The sequence below is a fragment of the Parasteatoda tepidariorum genome, chromosome 1, assembly GCF_982258835.1.
Source record: "Parasteatoda tepidariorum strain Cologne lab strain chromosome 1, Ptep-v5.0, whole genome shotgun sequence".
NCBI classification, from domain to species: Eukaryota; Metazoa; Arthropoda; class Arachnida; order Araneae; family Theridiidae; genus Parasteatoda; species Parasteatoda tepidariorum.
Window position 1 is genome coordinate 104627254 of NC_141755.1, and position 26487 is coordinate 104653740.

At 32.2% G+C, this 26487-nt stretch overlaps 1 protein-coding gene across 2 annotated transcripts in view; it reads left to right on the forward strand.

The window, feature by feature from the left end:
• The window catches only part of CYLD (ubiquitin carboxyl-terminal hydrolase CYLD), a 77916-nt gene that overhangs the window by 15834 nt on the left and 35595 nt on the right, over positions 1-26487 (forward strand). The window contains exons 4-6 of one of the 2 annotated variants that reach the window (XM_021148454.4): positions 15863-16062; positions 21291-21411; positions 25697-25774. In XM_021148454.4, coding sequence (XP_021004113.1) covers positions 15863-16062; positions 21291-21411; positions 25697-25774 — 399 coding nt within the window. The remainder of the gene's footprint in view (positions 1-15862; positions 16063-21290; positions 21412-25696; positions 25775-26487) is intronic. The other variant, XM_071179379.2, reaches the window with a different exon arrangement.

Sequence of the window (26487 nt, forward strand, 5' to 3'; positions counted from 1 at the left end):
AATAAATAAATAAATAAATAAATAAATAAATAAATAAATAAATAAATAAATAAATAAATAAATAAATAAATAAATAAATAAATAAATAAATAAATAAATAAATAAATAAATAAATAAATAAATAAATAAATAAATAAATAAATAAATAAATAAATAAATAAATAAATAAATAAATAAATAAATAAATAAATAAATAAATAAATAAATAAATAAATAAATAAATAAATAAATAAATAAATAAATAAATAAATAAATAAATAAATAAATAAATAAATAAATAAATAAATAAATAAATAAATAAATAAATAAATAAATAAATAAATAAATAAATAAATAAATAAATAAATAAATAAATAAATAAATAAATAAATAAATAAATAAATAAATAAATAAATAAATAAATAAATAAATAAATAAATAAATAAATAAATAAATAAATAAATAAATAAATAAATAAATAAATAAATAAATAAATAAATAAATAAATAAATAAATAAATAAATAAATAAATAAATAAATAAATAAATAAATAAATAAATAAATAAATAAATAAATAAATAAATAAATAAATAAATAAATAAATAAATAAATAAATAAATAAATAAATAAATAAATAAATAAATAAATAAATAAATAAATAAATAAATAAATAAATAAATAAATAAATAAATAAATAAATAAATAAATAAATAAATAAATAAATAAATAAATAAATAAATAAATAAATAAATAAATAAATAAATAAATAAATAAATAAATAAATAAATAAATAAATAAATAAATAAATAAATAAATAAATAAATAAATAAATAAATAAATAAATAAATAAATAAATAAATAAATAAATAAATAAATAAATAAATAAATAAATAAATAAATAAATAAATAAATAAATAAATAAATAAATAAATAAATAAATAAATAAATAAATAAATAAATAAATAAATAAATAAATAAATAAATAAATAAATAAATAAATAAATAAATAAATAAATAAATAAATAAATAAATAAATAAATAAATAAATAAATAAATAAATAAATAAATAAATAAATAAATAAATAAATAAATAAATTAATTAATTAATTAATAAATTAATAAATTAATTAATAAATTAATTAATAAATTAATTAATAAAATAATAATAATAATAATAATAAAAAAAAAAAAAAAAAAAAAAACAGGGTCCCCAGTACAACACCGAAGTCAAGCATCCCTAGTTACGTTCAGTAAGCGGGTGGTCTTTGATCAGTCTCCGTAGGGACCGAGGGTACGCTGTATCGGTCCTCAATAAACTGTTCTACCGTAAAGTGCTCGACTTCGCTCGCAGGTCGTTGGGTTACCAAAGCAGGAGAACCATCCCCTGTGCAGAGGATCAAAATTGTCATGGCATGTCTTCGGATCATCCTCAGGAATGTTTTCCAGACTGTCTCCAATAGCAAATTGTGCAGCTGTAGTGTGACATGATTAAAGTACCTACCTGTCTATATATATTCTAAGTGTTTAAATTACAAGAAATGAATAATGAAAACGTTTTTATATCTACATCCTACTTACCGTACGAAAGTTCATTATTCAAGTAATGTTTAATTTCGGAGGAGGTTTTGTCCCCCGAACTCTCCCCATAACTACGCCACTGGTTGCGTTAATACGCAACTTCTGTATTAATTAAATAAATGTTCTAAATAATTAATAAATTGTGCTTGTTAAATATAAGAGTGTTAACTGCCAAAACTCCCACGCTAAGTAACAGCTTACTGATGACGATTCGGCGAATTATACTAAATAAATGTAAAAAAAATAAATAAATAATCACTGTTTGAAAGAGCTTCGTTTAAAAAGGAAACTGATTTGAATTAAGGTTGCAAGTACCTGAAGATTAGTAAAATAATTTTTATTCTTGAAGAATGCTCCAGGTAGGATAATTTATTTCTTTTTCCAAGTGAAAGACCTCGTCTCTCAACTAATTGAACAAAATAAGTTGTAAATACCGACAATGCAATCGAAAGAGGGCTCAGGGGATAAAGCGTTTGTCTTCCAATGAGGTGAACCGGTTTCGAACCTCAGCGATACCAATTCCGCACCCTTCTCGCACAGTGGTAACGTAAAATATCTTCAGTGATGGTAAACGGATCATGGGTTAGAGTCTCCTTGCGGTCGGGCTAACCATGGGAGGTTTTCATTGTTTTCCTCTCCATGTAACTCAAATACGGTTCCATCAAGAAGTCCTCCACGAAGGCAGATTTCTCCCAATACTTGATCCAGGAGTTCCCTTGTCTTCTGCATCAGGTTCAAAATGACAAGGCTACGAAGTTGAACATAGTACTCTTAAATTTGAAAATTGGATCGGCTGCTCAACGACGGCTATAAAATATAAAATAAAATGCATAGCAATGCCATACAATTATAAACTGCTTAACACAAAGCTGTGGGATCAGTGTCCGACTTGCCCCGCAGTGGACTGATCGTTAAGACACGGTTCCCAGCAGATCACCGAAGTCAAGCATCACTGGCTGCGCTCAGTGTGCGGTTGGGTGACCACTTGGATCAGTCTGCGTAGGGACCGTGGGTGTGCGATATTGGTCCTCGTAAAACTGTTCTACCGTAAAGTGCTCGACTTCGCGTGCAGGTCGTCGGGCTACCGAAGCGGGGGTGCCATCCCCTCTGCGGAGGATCAAAATTGTGATGGCATGTCATCGGATCAACCTCAGGGATGTTTCCCAGATCGTCGCCAGTAGTCCACTGTGCAGCTCTAGTGCGACGTAAATGAACAAATCAAATTAAATCAGTGTCCGACTTAGTTTGATTGGGGCCCGGGGCAAAAACTTCTTTTGGGGCCCTCCCTCCATTTGCTTCGCTACTTCAGTAATGAAGAACCAAACTTTAGTCTTTAAATTTTTCACATCATTATAGATAAATAACACGCGAATTGACTAGAAACTAAAACAGCTATAAAATCCCTCATTCGTCCGAAGAAAAGTATCGTTCTGTCCATTTCATTGATTTTCTGACAATTCTATGTTCACATTCGAAGGCAGTTTCCGAAATGCAGTTTTCACGTTGAATGCCATGGGGGTCACCGGTGACCGGCACTGAGTTTGTTCATAGCGCCTCGGGGGTCACCGGTGACCGGCGAAGCCAAGACTATTAGAATCACAAAATTTGAGGAAATTTTTAAGGCTTTTAATCATTTTATATTATTATCGTTACTAAAATGGTTTGAAAATTTAAAGCAGTACATACTGAGAAAATCATTTTGGCCAGACGGACATGCCATGTAAAATTAGCGTGGCATTCAACGTGTTAACTTTGTCACTTAGCTGCGAAAAATTCATGGTCTTGCTGACATTGAGGCGAAATTTAACTGAATTTTCACAATTACGATAGCTCAATTAAGGCAATCAGAAACGGATTTACGAAATATAGATTTTTTTTGTGTTCGTGAGACAGATTAATGAAGAAGCTAACATAAAACTGACGAATTTTACAGTGCACTGATAATTTGTTTAATGAAGAAGGACACATAAAATAAATCTTCTATTCGATTTGGAGCCCCCCTTCTGACGTTTGGGCCGAGGACAACTGTCCCGTATGCCCCTGCCTTAGTCTGGCTCTGTGCGGGATCGTGTCACATTAGATAGGCTTTTCGAAGAAAATGATCTTGATCGCACTTGATCAGGGAAAAGGCTGCTAGCAAAAGTAGTCGGAGAAATTATTGGGAAGCCGGTAGAATTGAAAGAATAATAACAGGAATGAAGGAATAATAGAGGTTTACAGGAAAAGGGCAACCGAAACAGTTCTCAAACAAAACGAAAGTAAAAAACAACTTTGTTATCGGTGTTAGGAACCTGATAATTCCTCAAGGGAATGTAAAAACAAATCTGAAACATGTTACCACTCTCATACAATAGGACAATTGACAAAAGTATGTTTTTCTGTCGTGAGGGTCGAACAAAACAAGCACGTTAAACAGAAACAAATTGATGCTCAATTCAGTTAAAAACAATTGACTCGGATATTCAGATGAAAATCCTACATGCGTACCGTTACATGAATTAAATACTGTAACACTTCAGAAAGAATTAGACCGCCAATTATGATTAGAGTAAATATAGAAAATTCTCCGGTTCAAATGGAGGTTAACACTAGAGAAGCAATTTTATGAACATTAACCGCTTCCCTGATTGTCCCGAATTAACTCGGGTATGAATTGAAAATATTTATTATCACGAGTAAACTCGGGCATAGCAGAATTCGTCAATACGTTTTGTTTTATCATGTTTTTACTCGGCCGAAAGCAAAACAAAAAATAATAATAATCTGCTGTGATGGTAAGTTTGCCAATATTTGTTTAGGAGTTTTGCTGTTTGTGGGACTGCAGACAATTGGAAAAAATTACAGAACAATGAAAAAGGGGAAAAAGAAAAAAAAAATAATAATAAAAATCCGACGAAAAAAATAATAAAATCCGGAGAAAAAAAAGGGGAAAAAAATCCGAAAAATAGAAGATATAATCTTTTTATCAGCTCACACGATTATATCCGCAAAAAAGGAGTGCTTTCTAATATTGTATCAATATAGCCAAAGCAAGATATATCAATACAATAATGTGAGGAGCACTCAAAAAAATTTACAGAAAATAAAATAAAACGCATTAAGTAAAAATATTATATATATATATATATATATATATATATATATATATATATATATATATATATATATATATATATATATATATATATATATAATAACAGGGCTACATCCCTGTTATCAGGGTTGTATTTAGCTTGAAATAATGCAGTCGTAAGCCATCAGACGTTCTAAACAGGTTTATTTAAATGTAGGCTGGTATTGATAACAGTTCACTTCCACACACCCTACGGGAGGGGAATGGACAAGACTTCTGACAATTCTGGAACAGCTTATCAGGATCACATCTTGATGAAAAGGACACGCAAAACTATGTGTTCTCATGTTTTATACCAACACATATTTGAGGTAAAAAGGCACACTTCGTACATTCCTTGTAACCTTACGCATTAAGGAAAATCACTTACTGCTTCCTAATATGGAAGTGAAAGAGGCAAAGATTCTAAAAATAACTCTTACTTTGAAATATAAATCTATTTATATTTCAACGGTATGTTTTCAGCCTTGAATTCCCAAAATAGAATCTCTCTACGCTTATTCTTTAACAAAGACATTTTATGAAAACGAAAGAGTTTTAATTCTTTTATTAATACAAAAGTATTTACTTTTTGTATTACATATATATATACACTGGTTATCATAAATTAAGGAAAATTCACAAAAATCGCGATAACTCAAGAAATTACACATGGAATTTTATGAAACTTACCCACAATATACAACACATAGTAAGGTATTAAACAACATAAAAAGAAATTATCAGACATTAATAGTAGTATAGAAATTAGCACATGTATAAAATAAACAAATTGGAAGTATCGGTTTGCAATAGAAAAAGTACCTTTAATATGGAATATGATTGCCTCTAGAAGCAATACAGCACAAACAGCGATGTGTGATGCTTTCAATTATGCGGTCTATCAGTTCAATAGGAAGTGAGAGCCATTGCTCTTGTAAAGCAGTTGCAAGCGTGGCAAGGGTCTGAGGGGGCGGATTGATGGCAGATACACGCCTCCCTAGAGCATCCCAAACGTGCTCGATAGGATTCAAGTCCGGGGATCGAGCTGGCCACTCCATGCGAGTAATTGTTTCCTGTTGAAGATAATCATCAACAATGCGAGCTCTGTGTGGTCTTGCATTATCGTCCTGTAACAGGAAGCAATCACCAATTGCCCCGGCATATGGGCGCACATAAGCATCAAGGATGTTGTCTCGATAAACCTGAGCATTCACGGTTCCCCTTGGAAAGACATGGAGGTATGTGCGCCCTCCTAAGGATATGCCTCCCCAAACACAGACACTGCCTCTTCCGTATGCATCTCTTTCACGGATGTTTGATGGATGATAACGGGTCCCAGGTTCTCTCCATATCAAATAACGTCTACTGTCACTTTCTAGACTAAACCTGGACTCATCCGTAAAGAGAACAGGCCTCCATTGATCTGACGTCCAGTGGACATGTTGTCGGGCCCACTGCAAACGGTCTCTCCTATGGCGTGATGTGAGCGGCACGCAAATGGCTGGTCGTCTCGCATACAGACCACCTTCGTGGAGCCTTCTGCGCACAGTTGACGTTGACACCAACCTTCCGGTGGCTGCAGCAAGAGAGGATCTAAGATGTGTCGGAGTAGCGGTTCTATTCCTGCGTGCACTTAATGTCAAATATCGGTCATCGGCACTGGTCGTAACAGTTGGCCGTCCTTGACTGAACCTCCTAGATGCCGAATCTGTGGTTTGAAATTGCCTCCAAAGTCTATGAACCACAGATGGACTCACATTTAGCCATCTGGCCACTTCTGATTGACTCTGCCCTGCCTCTAGTCTCCCGATGGCTCTCCATCGTAGTTCTTCAGGCAAATGATGCCTAGAGGTCATTATTACGAATTGGCTATCTCAGATTTTCAATGTCGCAATCACAGTAAAATTTGTGTGCTTTCTCTCAAACTTGGACTTTTATGCTCCAGGCAGATGACGTAAGCCGAGTGCAGCGCCACTAATTTGCATATTGCAATTTTACTCAGCTACTCTTAGTGGACAACATATGCAAATTTTGCACGGTTTGGCTTACTTTTGAAAGAGTTATCGCTATTTTTGTGATTTTTCCTTAATTTATGATAACCAGTGTATATATATATATATATATATATACAGTCAATTCGCTATAACTCGAAGTACGATAACTCGAATATTACTATAACTCGATTTTTTTATGAGGTCCCGACCCTTTTATCTTCAATTTCATGTTAATTATTCTCGATTAGTCGAATTTTACTCCCTTTAACTCGATTTTTTTTGGATCTTTTGAAGCAAGAAAAAAAACCTAGACGCTGATATCTTGTCCCTTCCTTTGCAACACACACACAATGTCTTTCGCACTCTTCATGAAGAAGCTAAAGCTGTCCCTCTTGAAGTATGTGAACAGTGGTTAAATGAAACGTTACCAAATTTACTTCAAAGATACAGTTAAAATGATGTTTTCAATATTGATGAAATGGGTTTATTTTTTAAATGTCTTCCAAATAAGACTATGATGTTTAAGGATGGAGGAAATGCGTCTGGGACAGAGAAATTGCCCTTAATTGCTATCGGAAAATACTTAAATCCTCGATGTTTCAAGAATGTAAAAACGTATCCTTTGGATGACATCAGTATTATTTGAAGACTATGTAAGAAAATTGGATCGGAAATTCTTCGCTAAGAAAAGAAAACTGATACTCTTTATGGATAAATGCACAGCGCATAGTGATCTACCTAATTTGAAAGCAGTAAACTTGCAGTTTCTCCCGCCAAACACAACAGCAAATTTGCAGCCGATGGACCAGGGTATCATAAAGTGCTTCAAATAGTCTTATCGTAAATGGCTTGCCCGAAAAATGATCTTAAATATTGTAAGCATTTAGAAGATTTGTAATTAATAAGCATTAATTAAATAATCCGACAATATTTTGAAAGTCCAAAACCGAAACTAACGGTAAGTCGAACTTCCGATATGTCGAAGTTTTTCGTCAGTCCTATCAGATTCGAGTTATCGCGAATTCACTGTATATATATATGCATGCATGAAATTTGAAGTGTTTACGCATATTAGTTATTTTTTTATTTTTTAGTTTACGTTCATTCGTCTTAGGGAATTTGCAAAATATTCTAGGATTTTTCACTTTGTAATGTTTTTTAAATAATAAGAAAGAAAAATATAAATTTTTAATTTTAGGAAAAATATTTTAAATTTTTTAAAACAGTCATAGCCAAAAAGCAAAATAAAAATGAAGCTTAAATACTTTTATGCAAAATAAATATTGAAATAATATTGCAGCATAAATTATTTTTAGTTATACCGTAGATTTTAAACATCAATTTTTCAACTTTTTTTTAATTAAAAATTTTTTAAAAGGAAATATCATAATAGATTTGTGAGCTCTTTTGTGTACCTATTGTGGTGTATAACACCTAAATTTTTTTCATAAAAGTTCATTTTAATAAAAAGTGGACCTACTTAGGTTTAATTTGGTACCTTCCAAATTTTATATGTGATCTTATACATATTTTAAAACAGTATAATAGCAAAACAGCTTCGGACAAAATTAAGTATAAAATTTAAGTAGCCATATTCACTTCTATTCAAAATAAACAAAAAAATTTTAATATTGAAGCATAACATTTTCAGTTATACCAAAAATTATAAACAGCAATTTTTGTTAAACATTTTTTAATTTAAATTTTTTAGAAAAATCTCTTAAAAGATTTTTGTATATAACTTATTGTATGGTACAATTATAATAAAACTTGTTGAATTAGACTGAATGAAAACTAGATCACTCAAATCGTTCTTTTCTTTTAAAAATCTTCTTTGTTTTATTTCTAGTCCACTTTTTATTATAATCAAAAATTGTAAATAAAAGCAAACGTATAAAAAAAAATGGAGCGATTTTTTTTAAAAATTTCATCAATAAGTAAAGATAGTACCTTGGGCGCAGAATCGCGGCGACTTTGTTGCAAAACTTTTGAAAGTTCTTGCAGAAAGATTTTTCTTTTGGGAAGTAAAAAATGCTTTTGCTTTTCTGCAGAAATTTACACGTAAAATTTGAATCGCTCATTTAAATAATCCCTTTTTAAAGCTCTCAATTTATGCCAATATCGTAAATCCATTTTGATTGTATTTTCGATAGTTATTAATTGATTTTCACGTGGTTTTCAGATATTTAGATATCCCCATATATTTCAGTCGATATGGGACATTCGAATGGCACATTTGATCATTTACTTTTTAAGGCAAATGATTCTATCCATTTTTTTGGCAGTTATTGCTTTTGATTTCCACATAGTTTTTAAAAGCCGATATTTTTTGTACGATATTATTTATTACAGCAATCAAATCTCGAAACGAAACATGCATTTGAGTAACCCCTTTCTGAAGAATCAGATTCGCGTGACGTCGATCTGTTTTTCGGTAATTACTGCTACAGATTTCATAATATTTAATTATTTTTTTAATGTGATGAGGATTTGCAAAATGCGATGAAGGAAATAATTAGTGCGTTTCGCGTTTCCCCCTCAACAAAATGCAAGAATATCGTCCATAATATTAAACCGTCGCTTTTAAAGTACAGTTTATTCTCGATATCTCGAAAATCTTGTTATGACAAAAAAAAAAAATTTTTTTTCTCTTGGCATTACTTATCCACATGATGTTAATTTAAATCCTATGACGAAGGCTTTCGTCTTAAAACCTTGTTATGTCGAATTTTTTTCGAAATAGGAAATGAATTTTTTCACAAAAATCACAATGTAATTTCATTGTAAACAAATGCTTTTCTATTTGATACATAATTCTTCTTATCTTACTTCTAAAAATAAAATAATCATTGTTGTATTTAGACTTATAATGAACTATCATCATTTCATACGTATTTATTAGTAGTTATTCTTATGCTTCATGATATTTTATGATATATTTTTCTACTTTTTAGAACATATTTAGTTCTGAATTTGTTATCTCGAAAACTAGCTATCTCGAACATTTTTTTTGCGTCCTTTCAAATTTGAGATTAATATTTTTTCTCCTTCGGGTTCATTATCCGAGAACGGTTCCGAAATATCTTCTATATTTCGAAATATTTTGTGAAATCATGACAGTGCATTTATAAAAGAATGACTCTTTATAAAATGGCAAATTAAATTTGAAACATTCTAATCTCTTTTCATCTTCCATTCATTTTATCCAGTTAGTTATTCCCAGAATACGAATTTCATGGAACAAGGTTCAAGTAAGAACGGCGAGTCAGAAATCTCGCAAGTTCGAAAAACCGCTGAAAGACTAAATCAGTGTACTATAAGGTTCTATGTAAAATCTTAATTATCAAGTGATACTATACAGCTTTATTGTTTTTACTCTGCTGAAACCGGTTTGTATTTGTTTACGTTCCTGTATCAATTTGTTTACATTGTAATGCAGTACGTTCAGAATAAATACAAATAGGAAGTATGAAAAAAAATTTCCTGAATAAAAATCCATTACATGTATATTTAAATATGAAAGTATTGCCTATAAATTCGTGCAAAACATGTCATTATTAAGAAACTACACTGGGTCTAATAATTTGATCTAATTATTATAATATACTAATATAATGCTTGTTATAATAAATATTCTATATTTATATAATATATCGTCTAATTTATCCTATCGTCAAATTTATATAAAATATGTCGTATAATTTAACCCATTCATACACTACGTAAAGAAGTGCAAACCGGTTTCAGTCACGTAAAAACAATAAAGCTGTATAGTATCACCTGATAATTAAGATATTACTTAGAATCTTAATAGTGCGGCTAATAATTTGGTCAGGGACTGTAATATGTAAATTTATGGAGCGACTCCAGCTGTTTTAAGTTGTGGATTATGTTCCTTTTTAAAAAATTGTGTGATATTTAAAGTTAAGTTATAATTTTTTTTTCCTTGCTTAAATAAAAGTACTTTGTAAGTACAAAGATTAGCATTTTCCACTACGCACTGAACTATTCCAGCAGTTCTTGTATCGATGTTCCCGCGTATGAAGTCACCGTGAAAAAGGGAATCCCACACCCGTTCTTTGCGCAGGCATTCCCTGTGTGTAGTTTTCTCCTGGCAGCATCTGTTCCAGCAGTCTGCGTCTCTCCCCTCCCCTCCTACTCTCTCTCTCACTCTCTTGGAAGAATGGCGAAAGGGACACTGCCTGTCACAATTATTTCCTCACCGAGACGACAATACTTTTTCATTGCGTAATAATGAAGGCCGATGTTGTGTTTTCTTAAAAGATCGTTTGTTTGTTTTTCAAAAGAATCGTCAGACGCAGGCATGCGATCCCCGCTGCTTCGGAACGCGCATGTTCCAACTACTACAGCTGCACGATGAAGTTCTGGTGTCACCAATGTGAGTAACATTTGATACATGCACGTGTGGTGGGGGGTTTAGTTAAAAAAAAAAATTCGTTTGCATTGCTTGCAACCGGATTTTAACTTTTATTAAACGCAAAATTTTATTAGCTCTATTTTATGTATTCGAAAATCGTTTTACGCTTTACTTTCTCTCAAATGAGTTAAATTAGGACAGTTAAATTAAAATTTACAATGTGAAAATTTTGAAATAAAAATTTATGTTATCCTTGAATTTCAAATTAATAACTGTGATAAAATAAATATGTGTTAGAAATTATAAAACTATCGTGAATATTTATTTATTTATTTAATTTAAATAACTGATTTATTTTTGTTCAAAAAATTATTCTAAATGCAAATTTTTTTCTTCTTATTGATGATAATTAGTGTTTCTCCCCATCTAATATTATTTATTTTATTTATTTATTATCATCTAATATTATTTTTAGTTATTTCCCTATCTAATAACATAAAAACCGGTTTTGCTATGCGAGAAGAATGCAGGTTAAAATACGACTTTTTACGTGCAGAACCGTCAGTGGATATTAATCATATATATATACATACATACATAAAGAAAAGGATAAAGACGAAGAAAATTTACTGCGCATTAGCTGCGAGTATATAGAACTCATAAAATAAGTTTAAAATATAGAGAGAACATGGAAAATATTAAAATAATATATGCTGCAGTAAAAACAAATATTGTTTTTATATAGTTCTCTGAGGGGAGCTCTTAATCTCACCTCTATTTTAGTTCTCTGATTTTAGAAACATTTTTAATGAATTTTAAAAACATAATAACATAAAATATACCATTCCCATAAGTTTCCTAATTTTAGGTTGATCTAGTTCACTTACGGCCCTAAGATGAGATTTATCAGTCTTCTGCTGAAATGTCTAAACTCATATATATTTTATTCTATTATACCTTAACCGATAAATAAATAATAAAAAAGCCGATAATAAAAGAAAATAAACGGAAATAAATTTAACACTATTGGCTCTCTTTAATTCTTCAATCAATTAATTTTTTTATTATGTTCAGATTAAGTAGTTTTTCCTTTTACTATAGCATCATCGAAATAAATAAACACATTAATTGTCACTAAATAATTTTTAACTGCGTTTCTGAAAATTTTCAGGAGCTGATGAAACTATAAACTATCGAACATACTTAAAACACCTAAATCGAGAGTAATATACAGTGGGCAAAAAAAAAAAAAATAAATAAATAAATGAACCACTCTTCATAATTTATGGTCTAATGATCGGATCTTCTCATTCTAAGACTCATTCTTAATGATTCGAGATATTGACCTCAAATCTGCTAATTAATTAGTGCAAACGATATTTTAAGTTACGAAATTGAACACAAAAACGTACTTTCTCTGAATAAACATACCTTTTTTTCAACAAATTTAGATTTCTGACCCCCAGAACATAGGGGGTATCCGCAATCTGGGAGATATGGTTTGATCAGGAGAGCGATCCAAAGTTAGGACTCCTTAATGTTAATTTTACGAATTGAAAATAATGTTACAAACATTTATAAAATTCATTTATCCCAAGATAATTCCATGCAAAAAGTAACTTTTAATAAATATTCATAATTTTTTTATTATTTTATTTATTATCAGTCGAAAAATTGTTGAATTGTGAGGTATAAATTTTTTTCTCCATCATTTTAAAGAATATAATTTTACATGACAAAATACAAAAATTGAACGGTATTGTTCCTGATAAATTGAATTTTTAGAATACGACTTTTTATTGTACTCGAATCTATCGTGTATATCTTTTAAGAGTTTTTGTAATTTTTTTAGTTAAGCACCGAATAAGATTTGTTGAGCTTCATCTATTCTGGAAAATAGAATAAAAGAGCCCGTTTATTTTTTTTTTAAAAAATGTAAATTAAGAACTTAATAATTAAAAATGTATCGAATCTATGCCCTGTCGAATCCTTCTTCCAATATTACAAATACTAACAGAGAAGGTCTTATAAAATGGGATTAAAAACTTATGGTAATGAGTTTTTTGTTTTTGCCTGATATCATTAATCAGTGGAAAGAAAAACTCAAATTTTTAGAACAATTAGGAAATTATTATTAATAATTTCAGTGCGCAAAACAAGCATTGTACACCCTGAATAACTTTTAATCTAATGATCATTTCATTTACCAAGAAATTTTAAAGAAATTAAATTTTTAATATGCCACTTTTTAAAATTTAATAACTCAGAAACTATTCGACCAATTTCGTTCAAATTTTGAATTTTGCAATTTAAAAATTGCATACTTAAAAATAATGTAAAAATATTTACAGACAAATAATAAATAATTATAAAATAACATTTTTTTGCATTGAGTTATCTTTGAATAAACGAATTTTATAATTGTGTGCAAAAGTTTTTCGATTAGCTTTGTAAGCTCTAACGATATAGCAAAATAAGCAAAAAGTATAGTTAATATTAAGTGGTCTAAATAAATATTCGATCACTCTCCTGACCAAACCGTAGGTACCAGCCAGATGTGGCTATTTTGAGGGTTAAGCATTCGAATCCTGGAAGAAAAAAAAATGTATTCAGAAAAAGCTTCTTTTTGTCGTCTGATTTCGTCATTTAAAATATCGTCTGCTCAAGTTAAGTAACCGTGGCAGAATCGCAGCGACGCTTCGACATTGTCGCAGAACGTTACAGAGTTCACGCAAAATGATTTTTCTTTTGAAAAGTAAATAAAAAAAAAAAAACATATTTCTTTTCTACAGAAATTTACATCATAATCTTCGTAAAATTTACTTATAATTACCTAATCAACGTTAAAATTTACGTAATATTTGAATTATGTATTTAGATAATCCCTTTTGGATGCGCTCAATTTACGCCGATAGTATCGTTAATCGATGTAATGTCTCGATTGTATTTTCGGCAGCTCTTAATATTAATTTTCACGTAGTTTTCAAATAGCCCGATATATATTCAAACAATATGGAAAATTTAAATCGCGCATTTAAGTGTTTACTTTTTAAGGCAATAATTCTGTCGGATTTTTGACAGTTACTGCGATTGATTTCTCCATAGTGTTTAAATCTGATATTTTTTTATACGATATTATTTATTACTTATTACAATAATCTAATCTCGAAGCGATCGAAGCACGCATTTGAGGATTCCAATTGGCGTGATTTCGTCGTAGATCTTTTTTTCGGTAATTACCTACTACGGATTTCATGATTTTTAATTATGTTTTTTTTTTATTGTGATGATCATTTACAGAACGCGCAGAAGGAAATAATTTGTGCGTTACCCCCTCCCCCCAAAAAATTCGAGAATACCCCTATAATAGTACTAGAATAAAAAATTATTGCATGTTCATTTAAAAAATGTTGTATAGTTTATGTAAACACAGCGCTTTTGTTATTTTAAATTAGTAACATACACTGAAGAGCCAAAAAAACTGGTACAGGCATGAGTATGCAAAAAAAAGGGGTATAAAGCCAATCATAGTACAGTGCTGCGATCGGCAACGCGTATATAAGACAACGAGTGTCTAGCACAGTTCTTCACGCCATTAGTCACAGTTGCCCTAGGGCAACATTTCTTATACTAGATGAAGAAGTGAGATGCCCGCTTACGCGGGCAGGTACTTCATTAAATCTTCTATCGAGTCGAGTCGAGCACAGTTCCTAGATCGGTTACTGCTGCTACAATGCCAGGTTATACAGATTTAAGTGAGTTTGAACGTGGTGTTATAGTCGGTGCACGGGAGATGGGACATAGCATCTCCGAGATAGCAATGAAATTTGGATTTTCACGTACGACCATTTCACGAGTATACCGTGAGTATCGGAAATCCACCAAAATCCCCAGACATGAACATTATTGAACATATTTGGGATGTCTTGCAACGTGATGTTCAGAAGATATCCCCACCCCATCTTTCTCCCACTGGTTTATGGACTGCCCTGCAGGATTCATGGTGTCAATTATCTCCAGCACTACTTCACACATTGATCGAATCCATGACACGTCGTGTTGCGGCACTTCTGCGTCCTCGCGGGGGTCCTACACGATATTAGGCAGGTATACCTTTTTTTTTTGGCTCTTCAGTGTATATGTTTGTTGTTATTAAAAGTATCTTTGCAGAAAGATTTTAGTGCTAGAGTAGGGATGCACAATATGCGGCCCGCCGACTGATGATATGCGGCCCGTGAGAGCTTCTGAACGCAATAGAAATATTTATTTTAATGTGGTTTTGTTTAAACATAATAAATGTTCTTTAATTCAAATTTAATATTGACTTATAAAAAAGGCATATATTTTTTGCACTTTCATTCAGTAAGCTTCTTTTTGGTTAAAATTTATATCCTCTCCCCATTATTTATATATGATTAAAATTAATTATTGCAAAATATGGGAAAAGTTTTTTTTTTAAAAAAAGTAGCATTTTTTTTTAGTTTTAAATAAATTTAAATAATTAAAAGTATTTAATTTTCTGAAATATGTTATTCAGGTATCTGATAAAAATATTTAATGCTTTAGAGCACTGGTGTTTATACAAAAATTATATTTTGCCGCTAACATGACTAATTATGCGAGCGGCTCTTCATTAATCTACTTGCTGTGAAAGTGGCCCTTTACTCAAAAAGGTTGCGCACATAGCTCGAAAAAATTCTGTCACAGGGATCGAGCCTAGTACGTGAAAATCCTATCGTTAGATGAAAAGTTATTTTTTTAAAAATAAGTTTCAAAAATGTGTTCACGTGTAAGAAGTTTGTTTCTTGTGTGTTTCAGGTTCAGGAGGTGCCTTACCGTCCAGTAAACCCCATCCTCTGTCTTTAGAGGCTGCCTGTGCAGATGGTACCCCTCCTCCTCCCCTCCAGATAGGCAACAGGGTGGTCTGGATCAGCGATACTGGACCGGAATACGGTGAAGTGAAATGGCTGGGTAAACTATTGGATGTGGGCAACGACTGGATGGTCGGAGTGGAATTTGTAAGTCCGTAATGATTTCTCTATATCCGAAATGAATTTTATTTTTATTGTATAACCGTCGCGCTGAACACCCGACTCAATTTTGGGTTTACGACTACTAATGTTCAACTTCCCGCAGCCTTGTAATTTTGAACCCGATCCAGAAGACAAGAGAACTCTTGGATAAAGTTTATGGGAGAAATTTGACTTCGTGGCATTTGCGTTACATAGAGAGGAAGACCTCCCACAGTTAGCCTGACCGGAAGAGGACTTTAACCCATAACTCGTCTACCACTGAGGATATTTTACGTCAGCACTGTGGCCGGATGCGGAATTGGTACGACCAACCATCGCTGCGATTCGAACCCGGTTCACCTCATTGGAATGCGAACGCTGTATCCCCTGAGCCATCACAACTCATGCGAAAATGAATTGTTATGAAAGTTTGAGCAATGGAAATTTGTTAGCCCCAATAAAGCTTTCAATAGGATGAACAGTTTTAAATGCCGATATCTGAAGGCACGTCACCCAATCATGGCTAAGTTTTCAGGACTTATCTTTTAACATTCATGATAGGAATACCACGAAATTTTGAACCTGATTAGACGACATGGACAGAGCCTGAACTGGTACCCCTCTCTCCATGCTTCCTCACTACGACCATTTATAGAATTTATTACTGCAGAGCCAGATTTAACGTACACTTTCCTATGTATACACGTTGGTTGTTAGGTCGACTGCTTGGATCAAACTCGCAACCCCAGCTCTCCTCCAGCTGTATGAGCTATGCCTACACTACCAGAGGACGGTTTTTTGAATGTATAAAGCAGTTTAAAAAAAAATTTGTAACTACTAAGCTTGCTCAGCGTAATGAGGTTTTACAATACCGTAAACCGGGGCGAGTCTACTCATCCAGGGGCGAGTCTACCCATTTTAGTTTTATTTAATTTTCACTGTTTTAAATTGCAAATAAATTTTTTTTTACCGATGTAGGACTTAGTTCAGACTCTAAGGAAGATGGCGCTGTAGTAGTTTGATCCGTTTTTATTTATTTGGTGTCTTTTTAACCGAGCTGTTCAAACGTCTTTTGAGAGATTTGTAATGAAAATCAGCAAACATTTAGTTGGTGCTCCGTAAGTATATTATTATTATTACTATTTTCACTTTGGTTAAGTGATAAACTTATCTAAGACTAAGATTACATTAATTTTATATGAAAAAAAACAAAAAGAATGTAAGTTTTGCTGTTGTAAGCGAAAAGCCAGAATTCGCGGGGCAAGTCTACCCATTCGTATTTAGTTTTAATAAAGCATAATAATATAATTTAGAACTTTGTTTATATTAAAATTAAGTCATTTTAAATGAATTTGAGTATATTATTTTAATTCTGCATTGATAAATTTATCATTAATAAGAAAATTTATAGGTTAAATATAAATGTAAATATAAAATATGTTTATTTTACTTATTTTTTCAATTTTTATATTACAAAATTAACTTTTTTTATTTAATGCAAGTTAAATAAATTATTATTTATAAATTATTATTACCTCCCAAAAGAATGGGAAAAGGATTTTTCATGATTCCCAATGTTTGAATTTCGATTTTGCTAATAATCTTTAATTATTATTATTTATTAATTATTATTATTTATTAATTATTTAATTGTAAATTTATATTAATTTTAATTTACTTTTATCAACAATAATCAGAAAAAAATGTTATTTTATAATGTTAATGATTATAAAAACAAAACTGTGATCAAAATGTGATAATCGATCAAATACTCAATTTGTGTTATTTTATGAATAAAAAAATGGAATATATAATAAAGTTATGAATATTACTTCATAAATATCCTATATAGTAGCTAAAATAACAATTTAATAGTAAAATTTGATTATTTACAATGTTAACATTCATTTTAGTAGAATGGGTAGACTCGCCCCATACGAGAGATTTGTCAGCAGTTCTATAAAAATATACAGTAACAGCGTAACTGTTAATATTTTCTAAAATCGATTTCACAGCTTTAAAGAGGGATAAATAGCGATTCCGAAACACCTATTAAAAGCCTTTTTTCTTTAATATTTACAAAAGTTTGACCACTTGAAAGTTGACAAACTGAAAAAATGGGTAGACTCGCCCCGGTTTACGGTAGTTCATGTACACAACTCTTATTCAGGGTGCTTAGCGTTTTTTAAAAAGTGCTTAAAGGTGCTTATTTTAGATTTTTAAAAGCCCTTAAAGGTACTTTTTTCATTGGGTGTTTTTAAAAAGTGCTTAATTTTCCCTTTTTCAAAATGAGATTTTTCCTTTGCTATGTTGATTTTCGCTTCGAATTATGCAAAAAGACGCAGTTCACATTGTTCTATTCAACGTTTTCATAATTCATTCAACCCAATCTATTTCGGCGCATTGTCAGTCCGTAGAGTATGAAAACGCCATTCGTTTCTCACGATTCAAAATTTCATGATTTTTAACAATTGTCAAAAACAACGCCAGAAAGTTTTTTTTTCTTTGACATGACGGTTAAAACAAGATAAAACCGTCAATTGTCACTAACTGTCCAACCCTGCCTAATTACGATATTTTTTTAAAGTGCTTAAGAGGTGCTTATTTTTTGTTGAATAATTTGGCTACACACCCTGTTATTGTAACTTATGTAATGGGTTATTATAGCTTATTACTATAAGTTATCCAATCAGCCGTGATATCTCAGGGGATAAAGCGTTCGCCTTCTAATAAGGTGACCGGGTTCGAATCCCACCGATGGCTGGTCGATGCAAATTCCGCATCCGGCTTGCACCAACCACAATGCTGACATAAAATATCCTCAGTGGTAGACGGATCATAGGTTTAAGTCTCCTTGCCGTCAGGCTAACCGTGATAGTTTTTCGTGGTTTCTCCCTCTATATAGCGTAAATGCGGGTTAGTTCCATCAAAAAGTCCTCTATGAAGGCAAAAATTTCTCCCAATACTTGATCCAGGAGTTCCCTTGCCTTCTGAATTGGGTTCAAAATTACAAGGCTACGGAATTGAACATAAGTAGCCGTTGGCCCTAAATTGGGTTGCAGTTGGTCGACTGTTCAACAACGGTTATAAAATAAAATATGAGTTAAACCAATAAACGGCACGCAATTTCTTGAGTGAACTTAAATTAAAAACCTTATCGGAGGTCACCCCCCTTGCAGAATCTGCTATCGAACACATCTGCTCTCAAATAAAAAATAAAAAAAATACCTGATAAATGATATATAAAATAATAAATAAAATATAAAATAATTACAAAAATGTGTAACGCAAATACAGGTTGGTTTCACGTATAAATCCCACTTTGTCATTATTCCATTGTCTTCTAAGTTGGGCTTAAAAGGACGCATGCTATATAGATCGTTTGTTCTTCAATATAAAATGTATTGGAAGAGCTATACTTTATAAAAAAAAAATAGAAATAATTGTATCTGTATGCAAATGGACACTTAATGTATAGACTCATTTTTAATGCGAAAGTTAATTTTCTTCTATAAAAATGTGATTTTAATTTTGGGGACAAACTTATGGCAGTACCAGTATCACGATTCATGAAGTATCTCCAGAAACTATTAATGAAGTGATTCAGGTTCGAATCTCAGCGATGGCTGGTCGATTCGAATTCTGTTTCTAGTTCGAACTGACTATAGTGTTGCCCCTCAAATGTAGACGGATCACGGGTTAGAATCTCCTTGCCTTAGGGCTAACCGTGGGTGGTTTTCCTTTCCATGCAACGCAAATGCGGGTCAGTTCTATCAAAGAATCCACTAGCTTATCCCACTGCTTGATCCAGAGCCGTGATGGCTCAGGGGATAGAGCGTTCGCTCTCCACCGAAGTTCATCGGATTCGAATCCCAGCGATGGCTTGTGGAAACGAATTTCGCATCCGGCTTGCACCGACCACAGTGCTGACGTAAAAATATCCTCTGCGGTATGGGTTATGGGAATTCATGGGTTGGAGTTCCCTTGCCGTTAGGCTAATCGTGGGAGACTCTCGTGGTTTTCCTCTCCGTGTAACGCAAATGCCGGTTAGTTCTATCAAAAATCCTCCACAAAGGCAAATTTCTTCCAATACTTGATCCATGAGTTCCCTTGTCTTCTCGATTGGGTTCAAAATGACAAGGCTACGGAGTTGGCCATTAGTAGTCGTAAACCCACCAAAAATTTGGGTCGGCTGTTCAACTACGGATATGAAATAAAAAATGCCTCCCGATTCTACACGCGAGCCAAATTTTGTATCTTAATGCGGGAAAAAAAATTTAAAGCAAAAAATTAGATTTTTCCTGTTTTTCCCCCCAGATAAAATTTTGTACGCAAAATGCGGATTCGTGTTTAGTCCCTCTTCCCAACGAACATAAGTGTGCAAAAAATTTTTTCCAGGTAACGTCAATTTTTAAACTATCGCTTAGACTACTAGTTTTTATTATTATTATTATTATTCTTGTTACGATACATGTTTGAAGACTTCTTTACTGTTTTTTCAATTTCGTTCATATTTCATACTGTGGCTTAAAATAAATTACCAATTTCGGCGTCGAAACATCACTTGAAAAGAAAAAAAAAGAAAAAGCTTGAGTAAAATGAAAGAAAAAATAATCTTTTAGGTGGCTGTTTAATATGACTAGATAAACTTGCTTTAGGCCAATAGCAGCCAACGGAGAAAATATTTTCTTATTTTGAAACGTAAGAAAGTTTTTAGATGTGTGCAGCGGCGTAAATAACACTCCCACAATTCCCGCGGTGCGGGGGGGGGGGGAGGTGCCCTAAGTTTGAGGGTGCCCCAGAAATAATACACTGCATGTATGGGGGAGCACAACCTGTGGCGCTTGTAGTACCTAAAAAAAAATACAATTATATATATATTTTTCGCCAAAAAAAAAATTATAATAAATTTTAAATTGCTCATTAAAGTTTTTGAATGCGTCAAATATAAATCAAGGTAGTTTTTTGATCTTTTTTTTCCGGTGGTTATCGCTACGAATTTCCAAAATATTAAAATTCGCAACAATTTGTCACCTCGCCAATCCCGAATGTCTCTTCATAGTGTTCTTGTCTCATATCATAATTTTGAAAATATTGTGTTAAGCCTAAGATAGAACGCATTAGTAATCCTTGCGGAGGGGGGCGGACCTAAGTCTACGTACGACGTGTGATTAATTTAATAATAGCATTCAAGTGATGTTAGTGCGTGTAATGAAGGATGAGTTTATTTCTAGGATAATGCCGTGGGTACTGGTACAGGCAAGTACAATGATCACCAATTGTTTGAGGCTAAACTGAACCATGCTTCTTTGGTACCAATCATTGGATTAATGAAAGCCGATGATTTCTTAGGAGGTAAGCCATCATTTTATTCCATTTTATTTAAATTATTTTAGTGAATTCAAGCCAAAAGTTCTTTCTTCTTTTTCGGTATGGATTGTGCTATGCCCATTAAACCCTTTCTCTAAGTGGTGTAGTTATAAAAGTGGTGTCTAGGAATAATAAAGTTAGTTAAAAGATAAGTTCGATGACAGCCACCTGGTGGAAAACTATAGTTTGTCTCCGGTAAGAACTCCCCCCACCACAAAATCTGAGGCCGTCTGCTGCTATGGAAACAAGAATAGCGCATTTCAGGGAGGGTAGCTTCTCCTCACTCTAGGACTAACACAATAGACCGAAGAAAAGTATTCCCGTTTTCTCTCCAACCCCAACCAAAACCTGACCTAAACTATAACCCCACATCACTACTTGAAATAGTTAGACCACGTTGCCGTAGTCACCGCCACGAGCTCAGACGCATGGCTAGGGGAGTTCTTACTTTAGACAAACTAACTATACTTAGTTAGCTTTACCGTCTAGAAAACAGTACGATATTTAAGAAAAAAATGTGAATTTCAAGGCAGCATCGATTTATTACGAATTGACATACCTTGCCACTAATGATGTAACTCTTGGAAGGGAGGGTGGGGGGATGCTTAAAATTAAGACACTTCGTTCACAAGGGGAAGGGAGAGAGGTAATCAGCAGTCGCATATTTTGATTGAACCCGTAAAGCAATGTTTCCCAAAGTGTGGTACGCGTACCTAGCGAGAGTACGCGTTCTTATGCGAAGTATCTTGCAACAAACGAAAATTTCAAAAAAATTGTATTTAAAAACAAAGCTAACCATGAAAATTTACGATTATGTATTTTTGCAGAGTTAGCAGTTAATATTAGTGGTATATACTAGTATTATAATTAGTGGTATCAGCAGCCAGTTGTGATTTTTAACTTTTATGCAATTTTATTATAGTAAAAAATGCATTAATTTTTTTTTTATTAGTGGTACACAGCGTCACGAAAAATTTAGAAAGGGTACACAAAAGTTTGGGAAACACTGGTGTAAAGCTAAACGCAGAAAAGTCGTATAACTTCCGACTGATTTTTATGCCCAAGCTTAAAAATAAAGGCCCCATCCAATATTATTATACTAGTATTATTCTCAATATAACACGATCATTCTAACTTTCAACGAAACAACAAATGAATTCGGAAGACTTGCTATGATGCTACCCAAAAAATAACAAACCGTGCTTTCTTACACAAATGTAGCCAAATACGGGTTAATACTTAAGACATGGGCTGAGCTTATATTTTTTATATGCTGTGGTATTAATTTTGTTTATAATTTTTTTAAAACTCACGACCTGTTAGAATTTATAAATGACTGAAAACTCTTATCAATGGTAAAATGACGCATAAATTTAAACGCAAATCACAATAGTAAGACGTCCTAGAATATTTACGCTTGTTCACCATCGCTTCAATAGCATAACATTAGCGGAAGGATACACCGGAAGTTATCTAAATTTCTTCCGGTTTTGTTATTGTTTACATTTAGTCAACCAGTGTTTAGGCTCAGAAATGTTATTCAAACACATAGTTTCGAAATAAAATTTGAAGCATAACGTTTAACGTGTGTTTTGTTTCATGAATATGTAATAGAGTGTGACGTGTGAATGTGGGGGTAACATCAAGTGTGACGCTTAGTAACAATAGGAAGGAAGAGGTGAAAAATATTTATAAAATGTGTGAAATTTGTGAGCGGCCCCTTAATGCTGAGAATAGAGGTGCGTTTGTTTATTCGACATTTCCTTCTTTTGTTGACGTAGCGAAACGATGTTAGGATGAAGTTTCGAATTTCAAACTGTTCTTCAGAGTGGGTCAAAAAATGCATTAAAAATCTTAGTAAATATGATGTAAATACCACGTCAAAAAAATGAAGTAGGAACGTGCAACCCCATTTTCACTTTGTGAGTTATTATCTAACATATTTGAGTAACGTTAAAACAACAACAAAAGTGGTTAACTTCTGTTTTCCTCTTAAAGCGTTTCACGGGCATTCAAGATTTAAATATTAAAGAACTTAATTTAATTAATTATTTAATTTATTAATTATTAATTAATGAAAAAATTTTTTAATTATAAATTTTTAAATTATTAATTAAGTTATTAAAGAATTTAGTTTAGGATATTCAAACCATATATTAAGTATAAGAAACTGAAGCATTTTTCTTTCAAAAGTTTAGAAAACTTAATGAAGGGCAGTTTTTTATTTTTTTTTTATTATTATTTTTTTAAGTACGATGTTCGAACGGAAGATATTAACCGAATTACCATTATTATTCACATTACAATAGACAATCTTTTGAGCCGTGATGGCTTAGGGCAGTGTTTCCCAAACTTTTGTGTACCCTTTCTAAATGTTTCGTAACGCTGTGTACCATTAATAAAAAATGAATGTATTTTTTACTATAAAAATTGCACAAATGTTAAAAATCAAAGCTGGTTGTTGACACCACTCATTATTAACTTTTAACTCTGCAAAAAATAGCCAATTGAAAAATACGTAATCGTAAATTTTCATGACTATCTTTGTTTTAAAATAAAAGTTTTTGAAATTTTCGTTTGTTGCAAGTTATTTCGCATTAGAACGCGTACCCCTGCTAAACTGCTCCCCCCTGGGGGTACGCGTACCACACTTTGGGAAATACTGACTTAGGGGATAGAGCGTTCGCCTTTCAATGAGGAATCCCAACTTTGGCTGGTCGATACGAATTCCGCATCCGGCTTGCAACGAACTCAGTGCTGACGTAAAATAGGTAGACGGATCATGGTAGACGGATCATGGGTTGGAGTCACCTTGCCGTATGGCTAACCGTGGGAGGTTTTCGTGGTATTCCTCTCCGTGTAACGCAAATGCGGAGTAGTTCTATCAAAAAGTCCAAAATTTCTTCCTATGCTTGATCCAAGAGTTCCTTTGTCTTCTGGATTCGGTTCTAAATGACAATGCTACGGTGTTGAACATTAGTAGTAGTAAACGCGAAAAATTGGGTCGGCTGTTCAACGACGGTTATAAAATAAAATAAAATAAAATAGGCAATCTTTTCGGACTAATTATGAGAAAAAGTATTTTTTTTTTCGATCCGCTCCACTTTTCTTAAGTTTACATCGAAAATAAGGTTATGTTTATTTTTTTCTTGAGATTGTTTCGTTGATTTAAAATTTTACGATAATTTTTTTTTAAAATGTTTTTTTTTTAATACTTTATGCATTGAAAATAAAGATATATTTTCCCCTCTTCTTCCTATGATCACGTAGACTATATATATAAATAATATATATATATATATATATATATATATATATATATATATAAGAGAGAAAGTTACATCCATGCCTACGGTGGGATTCGAACCCACAACCACTTGTCCCGTAGTCCAGTACAGTAACTACTAGACCAGTGATCGGCTAAAATAAACAAATGAATCCATTTTTATTCTACTTGAGGAACAAAATAGGATGCTTTTATTTCATAGCAATAAATTAAAAGTAGTGTCTTTAACTTTAATGAGAAAAATTCGAAATCTAAATTTAGGAAGCTCTTTCGCTCAGTGCCTTACACTTGAAGTAAGGCTATAAATATGAAGCCGTAAAGAATTATCTAGGGACGTGACAAATAACTTAAAATATTTTAGAAGTCATTTAAATGTCGGGAATTTGGTGAATCTGAATAAAAATGATCGAAATCAAGGAATTTTATGACCCTAGATAATACAGCATTGGAACAACTTATAAAAATATTGCAGTCCGTGGTCTTATTATTAGACCAAGATACGAGAACTGCTGGAATAGTTCAGTGCGTAGTGGAAAATGCTAATCTTTGTACTTACAAAGACCTTTTATTTAAGCAAGAAAACACACAATTTTTTTAAAAAAGGAACATAATACACAACTTAAAACAGCTAGAGTCGCTCCATAAGTTCACATATTACAGTCCCTGACCAAATTATTAGACTAATATAATTAAATATTCTATATTTATCTAATATATCATCTCATTTATCCTATCACCGAATTTCGTCTAATTCAACTGGTTTCAGTCACGTCAAACCAATAAAGCTGTATACCGATAATTAAGATTTGGCATAGAATCTTATAATAATTTAGCCAGGGAATGTAGCTTTCGTATTGACGTTTTTAGAATTAGCAATAAGGTGACTTATGAATAAGTGTTATGAAAATAGTATATGATTGGTACAAAAACGTTATAAGACAGGAGAGAGAGAGAGAAAGGTTATTCCACCTTACCTTTTGGCAGGTACCAATTTTGGCTCCTTGCCTTGTCGAAAAAAGAAGATCGGAGAATCCTCCTCACTTGTGGTAGAAAGATCCCTTGGTAAGCATCAGACCTTTATTCTACATTTTGTTTATCTCATCTTAGTCTGAAAAGTGTGTTTTTAGAAAAGAATTATTTAACTTATTTTTGATGTGTCACTTCAGTTTTTCAAAGTATGAACTTATTATTTCATTCTGTATTAAAAAAAAAATTGATTACTCACTTATCTTGTGATAAAAATAAAGTGCGATGATCAAAGCTAAAAATGTGTCATGTTAACCTATTTTTATTAAGAGAGGAGTTTGTTACCTTAAATGATAATTCAACTTCTATTTTAAGTCGGATTAACGCTTGATTTGTTTAAGTATTTACAGCTGGTTATGCATTTGCAACTGTGACTTTGACTGTTTAGGTAAAAGAATAAAAGCAGGATTATCTACGCAGAAGATTAATTATGTTTTAGGGTTAAAAAGCGTCCCATTACCATTTTTACCTTCCTAATTTTTGGAAGGAAATAAGAATTTCGTAACTTTATGATAATTTAGTTTTTCGTGTAAGTAGAACTTCGGATTTAGTTTTCGAAGTTTCTGATTGTTATTTTGTTTTCTATACTAATTTTGACTGTAAACTTGAAAATGAAGGTGCAATTTTCTAAAGAAAAGAATGTTTCGAAGCTTTAAAATGGGTTAAAGTTAATATGTTTTTTTTTTTTAAAGACAAATATTAATTACAACACTATACAAATTTTACAGTGGAAATTTATGAAAGGATGC